At 34.7% G+C, this 21,997-nt stretch overlaps 1 protein-coding gene across 1 annotated transcript in view; it reads right to left on the reverse strand.

Annotated features, from left to right (window-relative positions):
• Positions 1 to 21,997, reverse strand: part of Macrod2 (mono-ADP ribosylhydrolase 2) — a 1,937,146-nt gene that overhangs the window by 48,633 nt on the left and 1,866,516 nt on the right. Inside the window, exons 15-16 of the mRNA XM_077800161.1 lie at positions 14,199 to 14,273; positions 13,839 to 13,931 (exon numbers count right to left, since the gene is read on the reverse strand). Of these exons, the coding sequence (XP_077656287.1) occupies positions 13,839 to 13,931; positions 14,199 to 14,273 (168 nt within the window). The remainder of the gene's footprint in view (positions 1 to 13,838; positions 13,932 to 14,198; positions 14,274 to 21,997) is intronic.

A 21,997-nucleotide genomic window follows, 5' to 3' on the forward strand; every position in this document is an offset into this window, starting at 1 on the left:
TTACATAAGGGATTTACTTGGGGTAGAACTCAGGAATTTGCATTTCTAGCTAAGTTCCTAGATGATACTGATACTGTTGGTCCAAGTAACACATTTAGAAAGCTACTGCTTACATAAATTTGTTTTCACTACTATATACTTTAACTCCTCCTTAATAGTATTTGTCTCTATATACAATATATTATACAGTGGTGTGTGTGTGTGTGTGTGTGTGTGTGTGTATTTTTTAATCTATTTGTGTTCAGGTCCAACCCCAGTGCCCTGTACACATACATGCTGGGTAGTGTGTGTGTGTGTGTGTGTGTGTGTGTGTGAGAGAGAGAGAGAGAGAGAGAGAGAGAGAGAGAGAGAGAGAGAGAGAGAGAGAGAGAGAGAGAATTTTGTTGAAAGTGCAATTAAGGTGACTGAGAAGAAGGTAACTCTTCCACCTCTTTTGTCAGTCATTTTTGCTTTGTTCAGATACCTCATCATCAACCAAGATAAGGTAGTGAGAAAAGTCTAAGAAGGAATGTTTTGAATTTAGATGCAAAATACTAGGAGTGGTGTTGTTGTTCCAAACATGTCAACAATAGTAGCTTCACCATCAGCCTGGCACTTTTTAGAACAGATTCCCAAACCCACCAAAACCAACTGTATCAATCTCTGGGGATGGCACACAGGAATCTGTATTTCAAATACTAAACTCTTGGACATACCTATGTTTGAAAGCCATTGTACAGTTTGTGGTTAGTTTAGCCGTAACTACTAGAAAGCTCTTAGGATCAACATCCGCACTCCAATTTTGTGGTATTACAGTCAGAGAGAGGCAAATTTGGAAAGTTTGCTAGGTATAAATTTATATATTCTCCATTTTCAAAAGTATTGGTTTGATGTTTTATTATTTGTTCCAGACCAGAAAATTGAAACCAGTTTTCTTTCCATGTTTCTCCTGCTCTCTTTTCTTCCTATCATTAATTTCTCCTCCCTTTCTTTATTTCCCTAATAACTTTTCTATTCTTCTCACCTCCTAGACGTATAAGAATTCTATCAGCTTTTACTATGGTCGCAGGAAATAAGTTTAACTGGAGCTAAATTCTAATTGTGTGACTAAGAGAGAGTGACATTACAAAGGGATGTCACAGCAAAAACACTGACTAGTTTAGGATGCATTATAGAAAGGCTAATTTTATAGTAATTCCCAAGTAAAACATAGAAAGATATTGGGTTCTCTTCCCCTCTCCCTCTCAGGAACCTATTGAAACAAGTCTGGAATTTTATCCAGGAGAAACCACAGGGAGAGGTAATATATGATTCTTTTTGCTGCTGTAAATTAACATAGATTTAGTGGCTTAATGTAACACAAACTTATCTTTCAGTTTTGGAGGCCAGAAGTCTGAAATGGGTCTTGGTGGGCACAAATCTAGATGTCGGCTGAGCTGCCTTTCATCTTAATACCGTAGAGAAGAATCCATTTCCTTACCTGTTCCAGTTTCTAGAAACCACCTGGATTCCTTGTCGCATGGCTCTAATCTTCCAACTTCAAAGCTAGCAGCATAGTATTTTCAAATATCAATCTCTCTCTCCCTCTGCTTCCATCAATACTCCTCCTTCCCTGTCTGGCCCTCCTGCTTTTCTTTCTCTCTCTCTTACAGATACACGTGTGATTACATTGGGCACACCTGGACACTTCAGAATTCTCTCCAGAGCCCTAATTTAATCACATCTGCAAACACAACATGTATTATATTCACAGGTTCCAAGAATTAGGATGTTAATGCCTTTGGAGAATTATTATTTGGCCTACTTTAGATAATTAGAAAATAATGGTAAACTTCAATCCCATATTTGATGTCTGGACTGAAATTTTTATTTATCATTTGTGATAAAATCATAAGATATCTTCTTGATATCTTCCTGTGTTGTCAGAGATAACTTAAGGTCTACTTATTGATTATCTCTTAAAGGGTTTGGAGGTATAAAATATACATATTCATATGCTCAGAGAGACACAAATTTTATATTATATATTCAGTCTAGTTTTTATCCTAATAAAAATTAGATCCTATGCAAGTTATATTTTCTGATTGCATAAAGTTTTCTATAATATTTTATAATGGGAAAGACAAGAGTAAGGTAACACAATGAAAAATATTGACTATATTAATTTTTAAAAAATACTCCCTTACCTCGATATTATAGGTTCTAACTTGATATATTATGAACAAAGTAAATCATAATCCTGAATATATATGTGCTATGATTATAAGTGTATGAAACATGAAGAACAGGTGAAGTGAATTTCTACTAATATTTAAGGAACTAATTATAATAATTCAGAAAAAAACATTCTCCTTTGATATGTCTTTAAAAAGACATATCTATGAGGCCTTGGGTTCAACTCCCAGCATTGTCAAATAAAAGGGGCAGAGGTTGAAATATCTGTTTTTCCCCTTTTCTTTCCTATTTCTCTGCAGTTTTTTAAAAACAGTTTCAATTAAAACCAAGGCAAATACTCTATGACAATATCTCCGAGAAATGAACTGAAGTGCTTTTAATATTAAAAGTGTAAGTTCTAACAATAAGATATTTATGGGTTAGAAACATGACTGATAGATCTCAGAATTTCCCTTGAAGATTAACAATGAAATAAAGCAATCACATATAATCAACCCAGACCTTTTGCTATTGTTAAAATGCTTACATTCCTCTTTCCTTTTTTTTTAGATCATTGCAGCAGATGTCATAAAATAAATGTAGTGAAACATTCGAGCAGCAAGTTCCTTAATTGTTTCCATCTTGATTATAAAAACAAATTGAAAGGTAAATCCTCACAGTGAAATAAATGAAAAAAATAATTAACATTCAAAGTACTCCCTATACCACCTGCTCTTTACATACTGTGCTGAAATGAAGGCACCTGATGTATAAAGAGTAATGAAAAGAAATTGAGTTTCCTTCTAGAGCAGAGAGAAAAAGAGCATTTACACTTGAAATCCAAATCAGAATGGGTTATACCTTTGCTATACATAATAAGTACTTTGGAAGGTCTTGCATCTGATGAGTCAAGTGAAATGGTCAAACCTAAATCTACATTCAATAAATATCTCAGCCAAAACATGACCTAATAGTATTTTTTTTTTTTTGGAACTAGGGTTTGAATTCAGGAGCACTCAACCACTGAGCCACATCCCTAGTCCTATTTTGTATTTTATCTAGAGACAGGGCCTCACCGAGTTGCTTATTGCCTTGCCATTGCTGAGGCTAGCTTTGAACTTGTGATCCTCCTGTCTCAGCCTCCCAAAGCTGCTGGGATTACAAGCATGTGCCACCGTGCCTGGCTGATATAATAGTTTTGTGCTATTTATTTACTTTAAATAAAATAGTTTTATTTTATTTAAATAAATGTTGAGCTTCTACTCGAGCCAGTATCTGCATTTGGTTATCTTTTTCAAACTATATACATGTACAATATTTAGGTCTTTACAAAAAATGTACAAATAAACATATTTACACATCCATATTATTCCAATCTCTACTTGCCTAGCCCACTTATGTTATAGATTAGAAGTGCATTTGTTAATTATGTCCCTTAAATGGTCTTTCACTACAAATAGTTATTATTAGGATCTCTACTTTGCAATAAAATATAAGTCTCACTTGTAGTATGCTTAAAAAAAAAAAAAAAAGCCAAGATCAGATTACTGGGAAGTAGATGGAACTAACTCCCTTTTATGAAGAGTGGCCAAAGAAAAGAAAATGTGTTCAAAGAGAACTTAAAACTTTATTTCTAAGAGAGAAAGAGCCAAGTGAAATTAGACTGGCAAGATGATAAAGCCTAGTCAAAGTAAGAGAGCAGGCTTCTGAGTTATAGGGGTTTCCTGATTCTACTTATGGCCAGAAAAGCTTGAGACCCAAGACAGGTTGCTTTGGAACCCTTTTCACAGAGGCTGACGTTAGAGGAAGTTATTTTCTTCCAATCTTTCAGTTTAGGGAGCTCTGCAAACAGAGTGTGCCTACAGAAGGGCATAATGTTGTAGGAATAAATCTGTCTTTCAAGGGAAACATCTCAAGTTCATGCATATGTGTCTATGTGTGTTGCTAAAGACTTCAAAATTTGGGAGCTCTTGAATCAAAATGAGGGAGTTCAGATTCAGGGGAATCTGGGCTGCATTCAGATGTTATAAGTGGGGGCTCAGCAACATTTTTCTGTAAAGATCCAGGTAGTAAATGTTTTAAGCTTTGCATGTTCTCATAAAACTTAATTTATGGGCCCTGAAATTTGGATTTCATGTAATTACATATGAGTCCTCCTATACCAAAGGCCAGGAAAATGCAATAAATGTAATATTTTATGGTCCTTACTGACTAGAGTCTGTGATTTAACATGAAAAACACAAGAATTGATGATGAAACCATATGACTGTCATTGAGCTGCCAGCAAGACTCCAGGTCCACACTCCTTGGGATATAGGAAGTCCTTATATGGTCCCATCCCAGCTTTGGGCTCCTATGTACTTCTGCTTTGAGAACATCCCTACACCACTCTGGCTTTTGTTGACAGCTTGAGTTGTCAAAAGAGAGCAAGAGTGGCTCTATGTTAGCAAAACAGACTTTAAAAAATAGTCATGAAACAAAAGGAGGTCATTATATAATTGTAAAGGGATCAATTAATCAAAGAGATATAACAATGGTAGATTTTTAATTGTCCTGTATGATATTTACCAGTTCTGTACCAAACATCAGAGCATCTAAATATGTAAAAATAAGTCCTAACAGAACTGAAAGGTAAAACAAACAATATGCCAGCAACAGAGAACATTAATACCCCAATGTCAATGATAGCTAGAACATTCAGAAAGAAAGTCAATGGGGGAGATTGTGGGTTTGAACAAACACTGTGGACCAAGTTGATGTGACTGACATACAGAACATTTCATCCCTTAGCAGTGGAGTGCATATTCTCCTCACATCTTTTCTGATCATAATGCTATGAAACTAGAAATCAATAATGGGAAGATTTTTGGAAAATTCACAAAATAAGTGGAAATTAAACAAATGCCCCTGAGCAACCAAATAGGTCAAAGAAAAAGATTTAAAAAAAGAAATAAAAAAATCTTGAGTCACAAATACAAAACTCATAACATATCAAAACTCACAGGATATAACAAAGGTGGTATAAAGAGGGAAATGTAAGGTCATAAGGACCTACATTCTGAAAACAAAAAAGAGAGAGATATTAAACAACCTAATTATACCTCAAGAAACTAGAAAAGAAGAACAAACCAATTTCAATGGTAGAAAAAAAAGAAATAAAGATTAGAGCAGAGATCATTAATCTCTAATGAAATATAAAGAGAATATAGAAACAATAGAAAAGAACAACAAAAATAAAAATTGTTTTTTTAAGTAAAAAAAAAACACACAAGGAATTTATTCAACTAAATAGCAGTGAAATAAATTATCTGGTTTAAAAAGTGGGCAAGGAATCTGAAATGACATTCCTCCAAAGGAGACATACATACAGCCCAGAAGTACATGATAAAGTATTCAATATCACCAATCATCAAGTCAAATCCACCCTGAGATGATATTACAGTTATTATGAATAGCTATTATAAAGATGACACGAGCTAACAAGTATTAGTGTGAAGAGAAGAAACTCTTTATACAGTGTAAGTAGGAAAGTAAATTAGTATCACCATTATGGAAAACAGCATGGAGTTTCCTTAAAAAAATTAAAACTAGTTACCCTATGATCCAGCAATCCCACTTCTGGGCATGTACAAATAAACATATTTACACATCCATATTACTCCAATCTTTACCTGCCTAGCCCACTTATGCTATAGATTAGAAGTGCATTTGTTAGTTCTGTCCCTTAAATGGTCTTTCACTACAAATAGTTATTATTAGGATCTCTAGTTTGCAATAAAATGTAAGTCTCACTTGTAGTGTACAAATAAACATATTTACACATCCATGTGTAGCTCAACAACTGTACTTCCATGTTCATTGTAGCATCATTCATAATAGCCAAGACATGGAAACAATCCACATGTCTATCAGTGGATGAATAAATGGAGAAGATGTGATATATAATAGAACATTATAGAACATACAAACACAGCATGTCATTAAGCTATAACAAAGAAGGAAATCTTGCTATTTGGGACAAGATGGATGCATCTTGAGGGTATATTGCTGAGTCAAATAAGGTAAACAGAGAAAGATAAATAGTATAATTTCATGAGTTCAATCTAAAAAATTCAAAGTCATAGAAACAGTAGAATGGTGGTTCTACTTCAATTACTGAGATTTTTTAAAAAGTCTTAATTCATAAACAATGGTCCATCTTACAATTGATGCATCATAGAAGTGCATCTACATCTCCAATATGTGTATAGTTTAACAGTGTGTGGTATGTGTATGGGTACAGCAAAGTGTATATAGCATAGCTTACAGTATCTATAGGATAGCAGTTATTTGCAGAAAATGATAGAAAGCAAGTAAGCTATAATCTCAGGTATAATTGATGGCTCCTACCCTACCCCAATATTATCTTAGTATTTTAACACAGCCTGTTAAATGTGTCAAATAGTTAACAATGAATAAAGTGAGGTGGATAAAAGGGTAAAAATGTCGATTTTACCTTCAGTGTACTGTTAAGAAAAATTGTCTAAGATTTGACAATGGAAAAAAGACATCCCTGAGTGTCATTTCAATGGAATGCTGGGTATTGTCCATCTTTCTATCTGGAATCATCTGATTCTACAAGAGTATATTATTCCTTTCTATTCACTAGACTGTCTCACACATCTATAGAGGTAGAAGTTAACTTGCAGAAAACTTGTGATAAAGAAAACGAGATTTGTTCAGAGCAATGAAGGTGAATTTTGTCTGGTGGAAAGAAAGGATACATTTTATTGTCCTATGTGATAAAAGTCAGTTCTGAAAATTTTGGTGCTCCTGAATTGTGAGTGTTTGAATGGATATATTCAGAATTCCTAATTGAATATGTACTGGGTATATATCCATATATTCAGAATTCCTAATTAAATATGTACTAGGTATATATACATAAGTATATCCATAAATAAATAGTTAATTTTACATGCATATATATGGGTTACATATATACATATGTCAAATATTATTTTGAATTGATTTTAATATCTTCCTGGTTTCCTCACTAATGAATGATTTAAATAAAATATTTTACATATATTCGTTTTATATTTGTATGGCAGTCATGATTTTCTCTCTCTGAAAATTACAATTTAGCATTTTATAATGTCAGAGGGACTAAACTAAATATAATGAACAAATCACCAAATATTAATAGTGATACTAACTACTTTAGAGGAAGTTAATTTTAAATTCTAGGATGTGAAATGTAGCATATATAAAACAAAATTACGTTTGAATGCAAATAAAAGTTATTGTTTTCATTAGTTTCGATAAGAATTCAGGTAATTTGTGGACAGAGTTGCAGAATTTTAGTGTTTCAGTCAGGGAAAAAAATGTTCAGCATTTGAAGTCAGAATTCCACATTAAGGGAATTTTGGCTTTTGTAAATTACTTTGATAAGCCACATGATTGTAAAAATCATATACTTCAGGACATGACCAGACTGATCTAGACATGAGATGAAGTTTAACTGGAAATGAAACTGAGGGTGGGGAGATTAAAGAGGGGAGGAAATCAAATAAGAGAAGATTCAGGATGTAGCTAGATACTAGAGAGTTATTAGAAGAGATGATCTCTGAAAAGTCTCCAGATGGGGATGGACTAATAATTAATGACAACCTTTGATTTTAACATTCACTTAAGCTCACACACATCTTTGAGTGTGTGGTACTTCAGGAGGGATGTGAGGTGTCCAAGTAGGTGGGACTATCTGAGTGGGCAGCAAAATGAGGACTAGAGACTCTCACGAAATGCAAAGGCCCAAAGTGGGAAGTCACCAGAGGCTGGAACCTGGAGCTCAGGATTGGATGAAACAGAATTCTCAGATATCAAAGGGGACTGTTGATTCCTTCTAACAAGTAAGATGGAGGTTCAGGGCAATATCTTTTCTTGATCTTAAAAGATGCTCAGAGCAAGCTGGAGGATTTGGACAAATTCAAGGGGGCTGAATAACTTCCTTGTGAGGTAGCTACAAGTGAACTTTATTCATATAGTCTAAATTTACATATGTTTATACATATATATGGATATACATATACTTACTATGTGAATCAGTATTATTATAGCAGTGAATAGACTTTGCATTCTTCTGCTAGTTTATAGGTTAGTTACATATTTGTTTGAGGGTGAAACAGAAAGAAGATTAATATTCCAAAAATAAATTTATCCAGGCCCTGTGGCACATGCCTATAATCCCAGATAACTGGAGGCTGACACAAGATTGCAAGTTCAAGGATAGCCTGGGCAATTCAGTGAGACACTGTCTCAAAATTAAGGGGAAAAAAAAAAAAAAGACAGGGGTTGGGCATGCGGCTAAGGTTGTAACTCAATAGTAGAGTGCTCCTGAGTTCAATCCACAACCCCTAGTGCTACTACAATAAATAAATAAATAAATCTAAAAATCATGTTGAAATAATTTAAACATTGTATCTATACTTAGTTCTTACTTTGTACAGTGTAATTTGAGTAAATTGGTTCTATATCGACTTATATTACATACATATAAGATATGTAGAAAATTTAAACATTTTAGCTTAAAATTTAGTAATTTTTATGTTCAGTGTGTTTAACCAATACAGGGAATTTCATTAAACACTTTTAAATATTCATAAAGCACAAACAGGGCCCAGCCTTTTTGATTTAACTTACACCTTAAAACAAACCTTTGTTGACAAATTTCAGCTAAAAAATATGATTAGGAAAGAAGGCCAGAAAAAAAAATCATTTGAAAAGGAAACTGCCCTGGGAAACTAAATAATAGTGCTGCTAATGTGAAAAATGCAGTATTGCTAAAATTGATTTCCTTTAGAAAGATGGGTGATAGTAAGATTTTCTGAAGATGGAAAGTTCTGGTAAGTTAATTTATTACTCAAGATGTGAGATGGTGATGGAAATCAAGCCCAGTTCTGAGCAGAGTTTATTATTCAAATTTGTACAATGTTTTGCATGAATCGAACATATGGCTAAACACTATGATTCTCTGTAGCACTGAACATGGGCTGGATATGAAAGCCCAAATATTATTGATCCTATATATGGCTATGTTGTTGCACAGAGACTGCTTTTCAAAGCTTTGTCAGCGATGCAGGAATCCCATCAATAATGGAAAACACCTAGCACTGTACAGTGGTGTTTTGTAGACAGGATAAATTCTCTAACAGATTTGATTGGTAAGAGAAGAGGAAGAGGCTCATGTACCATGAATTCATGGAAAAATGAAACAGTAGCCAGAGGAGTTATGAGGAAAGATGTTTCCCATGTGAACTAAAGAGATGATGATGGAAATCTAGTCTGGTTCCAGGTTTTGTGTGTAAACCTAATTTAAGCTCAAAGGCATTTCCCTCTTTAAGTACCTTCATGGGATAATTAGCTAACTAATGATGAGTAAATGAGTTCTTATATAAAATATGGTTAATCTGGTTACCTATTTGCCTGGTCTAAGGTACCTCTGCACTTTATAGAATAACATAAATAAAACTGGAAAAAAAACAAGACTTCAGCTCGTAGTGTATTAATAACCCTTGGCTTCCATGTCATCATTCTTGTTTCATGAAGAATGTGATTCTTCAGAATTGCCATTTTGAGCAAACTTAACAAAATTGGAGAATATTAACTGCCTGGTTTATGTCTCTCATAGCTACCTTAAATACATGGATTCTTAGAGGTTAAAGAATTGCCAGCAATCACACAACCAGGGATAAAAGCCATGGCTCTTTGTCCAATGGTCATGCTGGTAAATTGCCAAAACATAAGCCTAATGACACGATAATATACTTGTCATTGGCTTGCCCTTAACTTTTTGCTCATATGCCTGTCTAGATCCATCTATTGCCAAGAAAACCTTAGATCATGATATATCTTAAACCTCCGTCAACATTTTGGTCAGCCTTAGGTAAACAGATAAAATATTGTCATTCTGAATTATGCTTACTGATATACAAAAAAATAATTGGGAATGAATATGTGCATTACATGTAACAGGTGGAGTAAAAGCTCAATGTATATTCATAAGAAAACATAAATGGAAATTTTGCTGTATAATAATAATGCAATGTTGGTCCGGTTGAGATTCCATGTCAAAAATTTCTAAATTCAACTAGAAAAAAAATCTTATGAAAAACATTTGAATGCTAACTGTATATATAGATCTTATACTACAATATGAGACTCCTTTTAGAGAAGATCTCCTGTAATTCTTTCCTATTTGGTTATTAACCTAAAAGATGTTATTCTACTGGATTTATATGTATTGCAGATCCTGCTGGGAAGCATAAAACTGGACTCATTTAGGAAGAGGCGATGTGGCTCTATGAGAAAAGCTACCATATGTGAAACTTCGCTTTATGCCAGTTGAAATTTTTGTATTTTAGGTCTCCCAGGGACATGTCCATTATGCTATTGGGTAATTTTATCAGCGTGAACTTCTGCTGAATATTTTTCCTTCTTTTTAAAATCCATATTTTGGTAGAGCTAACTTCAAAACTTAATGTTGCAACATCTGTGCTCCTACACCTGGGAGCCATAGAAGATGTGTCCTGAAGATTATCTACATTTTCTAATCTTATAAAATGCTGCAAAATCAGAGAAAGAAGTTACACGTTTTTCCTGGTATGGAATTTTTTTTTAAGAAACCATTTTCTTTCTCCTTAGAAAGATTCTCATATTAAAGGAGAACCAATAGTTTTAGAGCTATAAAAACATTTCTACAAATGTAATAGAATACTCATTTTTTTGTTCATAGATAATTCTTAATACATTTGTGCAACTTTCCATTAGGAGACTACTTTGCAAATATACACAGAACCTGGGGCGATAGCCTCAAAATGTTTTTGAAAAAGACTTTATATGAATCAAAAGAAAGCAAAATAAATTTGATTTCTTTGAATTTATTTACTATGCTTCTTTTGCAAATTCACTAATAGCTCAATGACATCATTGCAAATAGAAATTATGGTTTTATTATCATTTCTTAAACAGAAGAGATTGAGATCTTGACAAGGAGAAATTTATAAATGAAAAATTTGCCTCAAACTCCAACTTCTATTATTTGCTCTATCTGTATTAAATAAAATAGGTAATAATGTAGGTTTATAGCCATATCAAAACTTCCTTCATAAGATGGTACTGTCAATCAAAAGTGAAGGACCATTAGTTGCTGAAGGCTGATGTAGACTATGTGAAGTTTTTATGGATTCAAAATACTTAAGAACAATGAATGAATAAACTTGGGAAATTTGCATGTAGATTCTTTTGACTTTGTCATCGTTCTATCAAACTATGTTAAATAATAAATACTATGGAATGCTTCCTCTGTGCCAGGTATTGCTATAACTGTTTTACATGTTACTATTTGAAATGTCACCACAATAATATGTGACAGCTGCTTTTGTCATCACCATCTCACAGATGAGGAACTTGAAAGAAATTAAGTGAAATAACTGACTTAAGGTCGCCTCACTTGTCACTGGTAGAAGAACTACTATAGGGCACCATGAATCTACTCTGTCCTCATTTCCTTTGGGTGCTGCTATGGTTTGGATATGCTTTGAATATCCCATGTGGCTTCCTATACAGACATTTAATCTCCATTGTGAGGCATTAAATGGGTGGAAGTTTAATCGGACCCTGGAGTTTAGATGTGAGGACCTTGGGAAGTGATTAAGATCATATAAGGTTGTTAGGGTTGAGCCCTCATGATCGAATCCTATAGCTCTATTCAAAATACACACACATACACCTGCATGCTCTCTGTCTCTTGCCATGTGATGTCCTGTGCCACCCAAAGCTCTACTAGCAAGAAGGCCATGACTAGATGGGGGCCCCTGATGTTGTACCTCTAGAAACACCTGACAAGATAAACCTCTTTTCTTTATAACTTAACCAGTCTGTGGTATATTATTAGTAGCAGAAAAGGGAACAGGCAAGTACTTTTCTTAAATACAACAAAATAACTCTCAATTCTTACTTTGATGCAAAGTATAAGATGACAGAGGTCATACATTTAAGGTTATTTCAATTTGAAATAATTGAAGTTGCAGAAATATTCAAAGCTGGGCCAAGATAAGTATGATAAAGACAGAAAAGGAAAACATGGTTAACATAAGCCAACTGGTATTGCTCTTTTAGAGTAAAAAGTCACATTTTGATAAAGAAATTCAGGTTTAAGGTCACTACAAACACGTAGCAGATTTTGACCTGCCATTCCATCATATACAGAAGAGGACTGGCATACCTATAAGGAGGGGAGGAAAAGCAGGTATTTAACTTTTCAGTAATTGGAGAAATGTTCCCTGCTAGGGAACTGTAAATGTGAGCTTTTTCGTTTACAGGTCAAGATAAAAGGAGGAAAATGTACCCATTGTTTGATGTTCTTTAACTCATTTGCATTTCTTCAGGCGCAATATACAAAGCAAATAATTTCTGCAATGAAAAGTTAAGTAAATGGGCACACAATGTGTGTTTTTCATTTTAGGATTAGAATCAAAGGGAACTATATCATGTATCTGAATCTGAGTAAAGGTTGCATTAATTTTCTTTCATCATTGTCAGACATAAATACTTCAAATGTACCATTCACTTGGCCTGCCAGGAACATGGTGGCATGAGGCTTCACTAGGATTTGCAATAGAGAAAACGTCCATACAGATATAGATGTGGAAGAATATTGTGATACAAATACAGTGGAAAATTTTTGAAAAGTGTCACAATTACTAAGTTAGTTTAGCAATTAAACTGTATCAATGCCCCTGCCAAGAATTGTTCATAATTTGGAAGCTGTAGTTGCTATTGACCTGATTTTACAATTGAGATCATGTCTGTGTTTTAATTTGGAAGCAAAATTGATCACACTGTTCTATAAACAAGGTCTATCAAGTTATCACCCTGCAACTGCTTTCCAAATACCTATTTAAGAACAGTATGATTTATGAGATAGTGCAGCAGACAAATTATTTCATGAGTTTTTTTTAAAAGAGATTGCTTTATTCTTAAAAATTGCATTCCTCAAGTTCCTCAATAAATACAAAACTTTTTGATAATAGTTTTTAAACGGATTTTTATAAAAGATTCCTATCTTCACTCTATTATATTGGCTTATTGCCCTAAATATTACTTTAATATTTTCAAAGTGTTCATTCCTCATTAATCCTCAGAAATCATTATAACCTCACTCATTTTTAAAAACAGTATTCAATACTATTGTATCCCAAGATTATCAGGAGAAGCTTGCAAATTGGAAGGTTCATGTGATGATGAGTGTATTTTACATAAATTGCTTCTTTAATCACTACCATGCAAAGGAAGACAGAATGAAATCAATACAAAAGGTTAATTTATGTTTTTAAAGCCATCAGATTTTTTAGGATTTTTCCCAGTAGTGCATAATTTTGATTTCTTACAGATCTTCTCAACACTAGAGTTTTAAAAACTTAACTTGAACCTCAATGAATAACAAAAGCATCTTCATTCTGTTTGAAAAGCGGGAAAACCAAAAAAGATGTTACAAGTATCTAAATTTTACTCTAGTTTCAAAGGCAGGTTCAAGGTTAAAGCAATGTTCCTTTTCCCCCCTTTACAGACTGCGATTGCACGAGGATAACTTTGATAGTTGAGCTCTGGGTAGGAATACAAGGAAGCTCTCTACTCTTGATGGGTTTATTTAAGAGCGGTCCTACCTTTTCCACCTTCCTTTTCTTCTTGGTCATCTGTCAGTGGAATCACTTCTGGCTGCTCCACAATCGTGGTATCTTCTGGGTTTGATGAAAGCTCTAAATAGAAAGAGGCCAATAGAGACTCAGGGATGTTGCAGTTGGCATCATTGACAAAACACAGGGAGTACAGCATAGAAAGGTTAAAGTTGTTCTTCATTCCTTCAAGTTTCAGGAGGCTCAAAAAGCAGTAAACTGTTGTTTGTCACCCTCCAGGACTCTTGCCTCACACACACATGCACGCCACTCACACACACTTTATATATAGATGTCATGGTTCACAGCTTCATCTCATTCTCTGATAACAATATATTCTGTTTTCAGTACCTTCGGTTTCCATATATGAGCTCTGGGACTCTGTCTCAATTTTCGTTTCATTCTTTGTTGAATCGTTCTCTTCTCCTGTTAAGAATAGTGATTGAAAAATAAAAGAAATGTGATATGCATGACCATAGCTTTATCCCTGGTTTGAAAATGCTTCAATCATGCATGGAGAGATACAGAACAGTTTTGAACTGAAACAGAGGGCAACAATATCATTTTTCAAATGATCAAGTTTATATCAATTTTTGTGAGATAATTTGGGCCCACAAGTCTCCTCTTTGGTTGTTGTAATTATTATTTGGTTCATACATTTAACTACATTTTAAGAAATAAATATTTTCGATATTGAGGATTCTAAAAAAATCAAAATGTCACTTGCAATTGCATTTTTTTTTTAATCAACAGAGCATTAAAAACTTGAGTAATGGGAGCACACAGGAATAGATCATGTAACAGCTCAACTTTTCTCTGAAGTCGTCTATTAGATATAGGAAAGATCAGGAGAGAATTCAGTCAACTCTTGATTACTTTAAGGCTGATTATTCAGTATTCAGTTTTCTTCCTCTCCCCCGGGCTACTCTCCTTCCCCTCCCCTTGAACATTTTAAACATTTAAATTCTCATTAACAGAGGAAATAGAAATGTGTCTATTTTGCCTCATGCTAATGAAATATTTTGTATTGAGGGTATTTAACTATTGAATTAAAAAAAAAATCCAGAGCTAAGATGAGTTATAGGATCAAAAGGGACACAGAGAAGCTTGGGTTGTTTGCTTGGGTACATCCCTGGGATAGGCAGCATTATTGTTTCAACTTGTCCCTCCTTCTTCCTGTAAGAGGATTATATTTTCCTAACTGTTACCATGTGACCTGTATAGGCCTCTTTGGGTAAAGTATATGCTGCCACCCCCATAGACATCAGGCCTGTTCATGTGACTTGGTCTACAAAATGCCACTGGAAGACATGTGATGTACACTACATCTAAGTAGAAGCTTAAGCTCCATTGCATGTTTCCTCCAGCTCTTTTGCTCCTAACAAAGCATGCTCTATCGGTCTAGATCCTGGAATAAAATCATTTAGAGCAAAGACAAACAGGGCCAGGCATAAATGCAACATACCCTTGTTGTCTAATGAAACTTTGGGGCTCACTTGGTACTGTAATAATGCTGATATACACAGCCCCTCATCCTTTATCTTCCCATTTGATACAACTGTCTTTAAACTACCCTCTATATTACTTTCCCTTGATTCATTCTCTCTTAATGTGACGCTGATGGGAAAAAAAGTCTTTTTTTATGACATCCATTCCTCCTGAGCTCAATTGTTATCAAAAGGATCTGATAAAATTATTAAAACTAAAGCATATTTACATATCTGATCATTGAAGATAAAACCTCAAGCTGTCTTTAATAACTTTCTTTCATTACTCCTAGCTAAAGTTCAATGAAATCCCAAGTACTGATGATTCTGCAGAATGTTTCTTTTCCCATACTACGTTCCTCTTCTCCTTTTCCTCACCAGGGGTACAGCATGTGTCTCTTGGATCTTTCATCTTATTCTCTTATAATCCATTTTGTGCATCAATAGTAGAATGGTTTTTAAAAACATAAATTTGATCAAGATCTTTCCCCTGCTGAAAATTCCCCATTCCTTCCATTGCTACTCAAATTATGGTCAGTGGGAATGTGGAAATGGAATGATGTGGAAGGTTTTTTAAAAATTCAGAATTTCAGGCCTCACTCCAGACCTGCAGAATCAAAGCCGACATTTTTATGAGATCTCCGTAGATTTGTGTGCATGCTAAAGTTTGAGAAGCACTGGTCTATGGGATATAAGTGTATCTGCCAGTTAATGATCTCATAAAAAATACCAGACTTTGTCTAGATGCTTCACATCTATTATCCTTAATCATCACATTGTCCTGGTAAGGTAAATATTGTGATCCACATTCTGCTTTCAAAATCTATTACTAGGTATATGCTGAGGGCCATTACCAAGTAGGTGTGACGCATTGTAATCCTTGCCAGTGTACCCCATGTTAAATGGACTTGCCTTGGAAATTTGCTGCGACCTTGCTTGTGAGTTTGAGAAAGGTAACCCTGCTCAATCACCAGGGTGGATCCAGGATTAGGGTGTATTATCTCCATCCTTGGGTTTAGGGCGTGACAATAGGAGTTTTAGGGAAGTTGAGGTTGAAGATTATTGCTGCTGGGATTAGGGTGTTCCTGTTGCTTGTTCCCGTTGAGTTCTCGTGAGATTCAAATGGGATTTTGGAAAAAGCCTCGTGGAGTAGGTGAAGTGTGCGGCAGAACGAGACTGCCCCTGAACGTGTGTGGAGGCTGGTGTGAGATCCGGAATAAAGAATTGCTGTTTGAACCTACAGAGCTGTGTGGTGGCTCGTGATTTGTGCCCAGCCAGACTGCGGCATTTGGTGGTCCGTACGTGGGATGTCTGAAGCTTGGGGGTAAGTGAATTTGCTCGCTCCTGAAGGAGAGCAAAAAAAATGGGTGACCATTTCAAAAAACAATGTGTTCTTGTTGTGATTTATTTTGTTTTTATTTCAAGTTGCCTGTTCCTAGAACTTTCTCAGGCAAACTGGGGAAAATGGTTGACTCAAGGTTTGAAGTTGTTCGCCTCCAAGGAAGAGAAATTGTTAGAGGAAGGAGGCACCCCAGTGAGACCAAGAACAGCTAGGACATATGTTGATATAATACAAAAATGTGGCCCATGGCTTTTTAAAGACGAGTTATTAAGTATATCAATGGGACCATCATGGTATCCTGTAGAAGGATTTTTCTTCAACAAGAAAGAGATGGCTAGTTCTGTTTATTACGCTTGTCTAAGATCTTGGTTTTTACAGACATCTGATTAATTACCAAGCTAAAGTGTTAAAATATCAACCACTAAATATGAAATCAAGTACTCTTTACTTATTAAGTTCCATAAGGTAATATATTTAAACATTATGTGTGTTTGCATAAATTGGTAAATGGAAAAAGGTTTAATATTGCTTTGGTCTGTGTCTTTGCTGAAACAAGGTTACTGAGTGTTAAGATTCTATCATGTGTAATTTATATACAAATAGTATAAGAAGTTTCAGTTGGGTTTCAATTACAGCATAATAGTACCTTAAAAAACATGAAAGTATTTCATCTTATTAAAGTGGAGTAATTTTATAAGGGTTGTTTCAGAATGTGAATTTATAAAAAGGGTTAATAGCTAGAAAAGAGATATAAAAATATTTAAGATGTGGAAATATATTTTAATATAAAAGGTTAAAGGAAAAAGAAATGTTTCTAGATGAGATAATTTTTGTGTGGTAAAGTAAAAAGTTGTCAAATGCCATTTAAAAGGATTTTGAGGAAACTAGACTTACTTTAAAAGCTTAAGAAAGGAAGAAAGAAGAAAAAGATATTTGTACATGGCAGATTGAGACAAAGCTTCTCAATGGAGTAAAAAAGAGCCTTTGGTTGAAGGGCAGCCATGTAAACTAATATTAAGCGATTTAAACAGAATCTAAGCCTCGTTTTAAAGAGTAAAGCTGTAGGTAGTGAAAAAAGTACATTTAAAAGTACAGTATAGATGATAATTGAAAGGCTTTAAAAGATTAATTTGAAAGTGGTCGAGATACCTTCATGGCGGAAAAAAAAAAAGATTGCTTTACTCATCAAACTATTAAAATGTACTTATTAAACTAAAAAGAGGGAGATGAGATAATCTTTGTGGTAAAGTAAAAAGTTGTAAAATGTCTAAGTATGTTACAAAAGATTTTAAAAGGTTAAATTGAAGGTGGTTAAGATGCCTTCATGATGAAAAAAAACCATGAAAACTGGAAGATAATAAGATAAAAGATTTAGATAAAGAAGATTAAAAATTTGAAGTGGAAAACTTCAAAAACAGAAGTACAGAAAGGTAAAAAAAAAAGAGAGAAGATATAGAAAGATAAAGATATAGGAAGATAATAAAGATGTAGAAAGACAAGAATTTTAAACCCACAAAATAGGAAACAAGAAAACTAGGAGAGGAAAAAAGCAACTAAGGGTAAATATAAAAACCTTAGAAGAAAACTAGAATATAGAAATAAGATTGAAAATGTCAAGTAAAGGTATTTCAGATAGAAAATGCAAAAGGCTAAGACAACTATGGTTTAAAACCACATCTAAAAATTAAAAGGATTAAAGTAATTCTAAAACTAAGGCAGAATGCTTTTGAAAGACTTAAATTTAAAAGGATCTTAAAGGGGTATATATCCCCCAAAGATAAACTTAAAATAACCCTTTTTTACTCTAAACTTTTTAAATTTGGATTCATCAGGACTTAATGCTGTGGAAAGACATATGTATCCGATAAATGTACATAAGCCTAAGGTACTTTGGAAAGATATTCTAACAGGACAATGGAAAGGTCCCGACCCAGTTATTGTCTGGAGTCGGGGTTCCGTTTGTGTGTTCCCACAGGGAGAACAGCAGCCGATTTGGATTCCAGAGAGGTTAACCAAAACAATTTCTACAGAAAAAGAAGATGATTTGACTGAAATCCATAACAGCTGATATCCAGAGCTCCAGCTTGGCTATTCTTACATCTGCGACAGTGATTAACCACGGTGCTTTTTTTCAATATCTATTTTATTATTGCATTTTTCCCACATCATAAAGTTCTATTTTATTTTTTGAGCTCATACAAACCTAGGTTAATGTTTTTCTGATCAGTTTTGTTTTTTGACTGTGTTTTATTTTTTGACTGTGGAGTTTTTAAACATTGCAATGGAGATTTCACTTAGGTATAGCTACAAGGCCTTTACTTATTATTGTCTTATGTGTTGTATGTTATGTGTGTACTGTTTTGTGTTGCATGTCAGTATGTGTGTATGTCCATATTTTTATTTGAGGAGCGCTCATGAAAAAATGGATCCGAATTTTTTTTTTTTTTATTCACGTGATTTAAGTGGTTTAATCTAAATTAGGTAAACAGCTGTTAATGATTGTTTTCAAAGGTGGTTAACAGATCTGTTTGCTTGCTATTGTTTTTAAAAGTGATTAACAGATCTGTTTGTTTACTTTCACTTTTCCTTTTCATTATATTTAATAATTCTGTTCAGGATAATGTCTCTTTAAAATCATTGCCAGAATTCCCATCTCCATCCCAGTGCCTGTGAAGACTAAGAAAACCAAACTACAGCTTCTATGATCACAGTAAACTGTATAAACTGATGCATCAATGAATATAACTCAACAAGTAATGCTCAATCAAGGACTTGATTTACTTTGGGAGGAAATGGACATATTGATAGACTCTTCCACTTTGAACTGCCTGCAGAACTTGCCTGGATTATATATCAGTTGCATGCATTGTGAACTATTGTCTGGTGCAGCGAATTGTGGTAATGCTGGCATCTTTGCTGATGGTGTCACCAGTGACGCAATTTTTCCAAAGGAGCCGTCAATTGGCTTGGTGTCCTGGCATTTCTGTGTCTTCCTCCCTTCTACTAGTGATGGTCTAAAATTTGGGGGCCAACAGAGGTGAGGCAAGAACCTCACCCCCCCCACTGGCACCTAGGTTAAATTTGGGGGCCAACAGAGGTGAGGCAAGAACCTTACCCCCCCACTGGTGCTTAGGCCTATCCACAAGCATGGCTGAATGCTGGACCGGTAGTCAGTGACGGGTTGATCTGGTTGCAGTGGATTCAACCTAAGACAGGAAGTTGACGCCCAAAGGTCAGCTCTCCCATGACGGGTAAGAACCACATGTTGAATTGGACAACCTACCAGGCACGGTCCTAAGCCACATTGCTTGTTGTTTAATTAATCAGAAGGGGGGAGATGCTGAGGGCCATTACCAAGTAGGTGTGACGCATTGTAATCCTTGCCAGTGTACCCCATGTTAAATGGACTTGCCTTGGAAATTTGCTGCGACCTTGCTTGTGAGTTTGAGAAAGGTAACCCTGCTCAATCACCAGGGTGGATCCAGGATTAGGGTGTATTATCTCCATCCTTGGGTTTAGGGCGTGACAATAGGAGTTTTAGGGAAGTTGAGGTTGAAGATTATTGCTGCTGGGATTAGGGTGTTCCTGTTGCTTGTTCCCGTTGAGTTCTCGTGAGATTCAAATGGGATTTTGGAAAAAGCCTCGTGGAGTAGGTGAAGTGTGCGGCAGAACGAGACTGCCCCTGAACGTGTGTGGAGGCTGGTGTGAGATCCGGAATAAAGAATTGCTGTTTGAACCTACAGAGCTGTGTGGTGGCTCGTGATTTGTGCCCAGCCAGACTGCGGCAGGTATATCTCACCACAAATACCACAAATATCTCTTTTATTTTTGTTTAGACTGGAAAATATCTTTTTGCATTTGAGTTTGTAAAGTAGGGTCTACCTTGCATATAGTAAAATACACAAATTGTTAAGTGTACAGCTTAAATGACTCCTTACATAAATACACATGTATCTTTATGAGTAAGTACCACCCAGAGGAAGAGCATTTCTAGCACCTGTGGCTTCCTTCTATTGATGCCCCCCAACAAGCAATAGTTTTTTTTATTGTTGTTGTTTTTCATATACACAGAACAAATGCTATTTTGTGTCTTATTTTTGCAAGACCTGCTGTCTGGTATGTGAAATTAATTTCAGCTGCTTCATGCTTAAAGTGGTCATTATTTTTCATTGATATGTATTATTCTACTTGTCTGAATATACTATGCTGTATGTAAGAACTGTTTTTGGTTTGGGACTATTATGAATAACATTGCTAAAAAGCGTTTGTACAGGTCCTTTGTTGTACTATGTATTCATTTCACTTGAACATGAACCCAGATGTGAAGCTGATGAATAGTAGAAAATAAGTTTTGGTTATGTTAGGTATTTTGGTCACAGTGAGGTAAAGCTAATAAACTTAACCACGTATGGAGTCTCATTAAATGCTAACTATGTCAGGTATTGGGAGTAGATTTTTAAATAAGATAGAGTGCTGTCCTCAAAAAGTAGATAGTTTCACATCACAGGCATTAAATATTGAATGAGCACTTTCTAAGAAGATGTAATACAGGGTTCCAACTTTTTGATAAAACCACTTCTAGAAGATTATAGCATGACAGAGAACTAAGAAGAATGAATAATACATTGGACAACAAAATCAAAATTGAAACAATACACTAAGTGAAATAATATGAATCTTAATAAGGATAAATGTAAAATTCTAAAATCAGCCTCAAGAAATGAGAGGCGAGGACACCAACCTAATTTTTTCTGATTAAAAAAAAAATTGAGCCAGTTTTTGAATTCCAGATTTTCTCTAAATTAATACTAGTTAGACATCAAAATGGCTGGATGAAAGGAAAGATACTAATATGAATCACACACACACAAAAAAATAAAGGGCATATTTTCAGTTTTTCTCCTGAGAAACATTTTACCATGATGGCTATTTCCAGTTATCCAAAAAGGGTATTTAAAAATTGAAACATAAGAGAATTATGTTAAGGAAAACTGCTTTTATAAAAGATGTGTTCAGAAAAACAAAAACTACAGAAAATGTATTTGTTGTTGGCACTATGAGCAATAATGAATGAGGAAATGAAAAGGTGAACTGATGAACAGGAAACTGAGTGAGAAAATAAGAAAAAAAATCTATTAACCTAAAAGTGTAGTGACAGTATTAATATCTATAGTTGATGTTATAGAAGAGAAAAACCCTATAGATAAACGAACTGATGTTTTAGGTATCAAACTCTCGAATGAAAGTACACGAAGGAAGCAGAGATAGTGAGCAAAAGGGAATGAGAAATGATAATAAACAGGACAGAAAATATATTATGA

The sequence above is a fragment of the Urocitellus parryii genome, chromosome 6 (genome assembly GCF_045843805.1).
Source record: "Urocitellus parryii isolate mUroPar1 chromosome 6, mUroPar1.hap1, whole genome shotgun sequence".
NCBI lineage: Eukaryota > Metazoa > Chordata > Mammalia > Rodentia > Sciuridae > Urocitellus > Urocitellus parryii.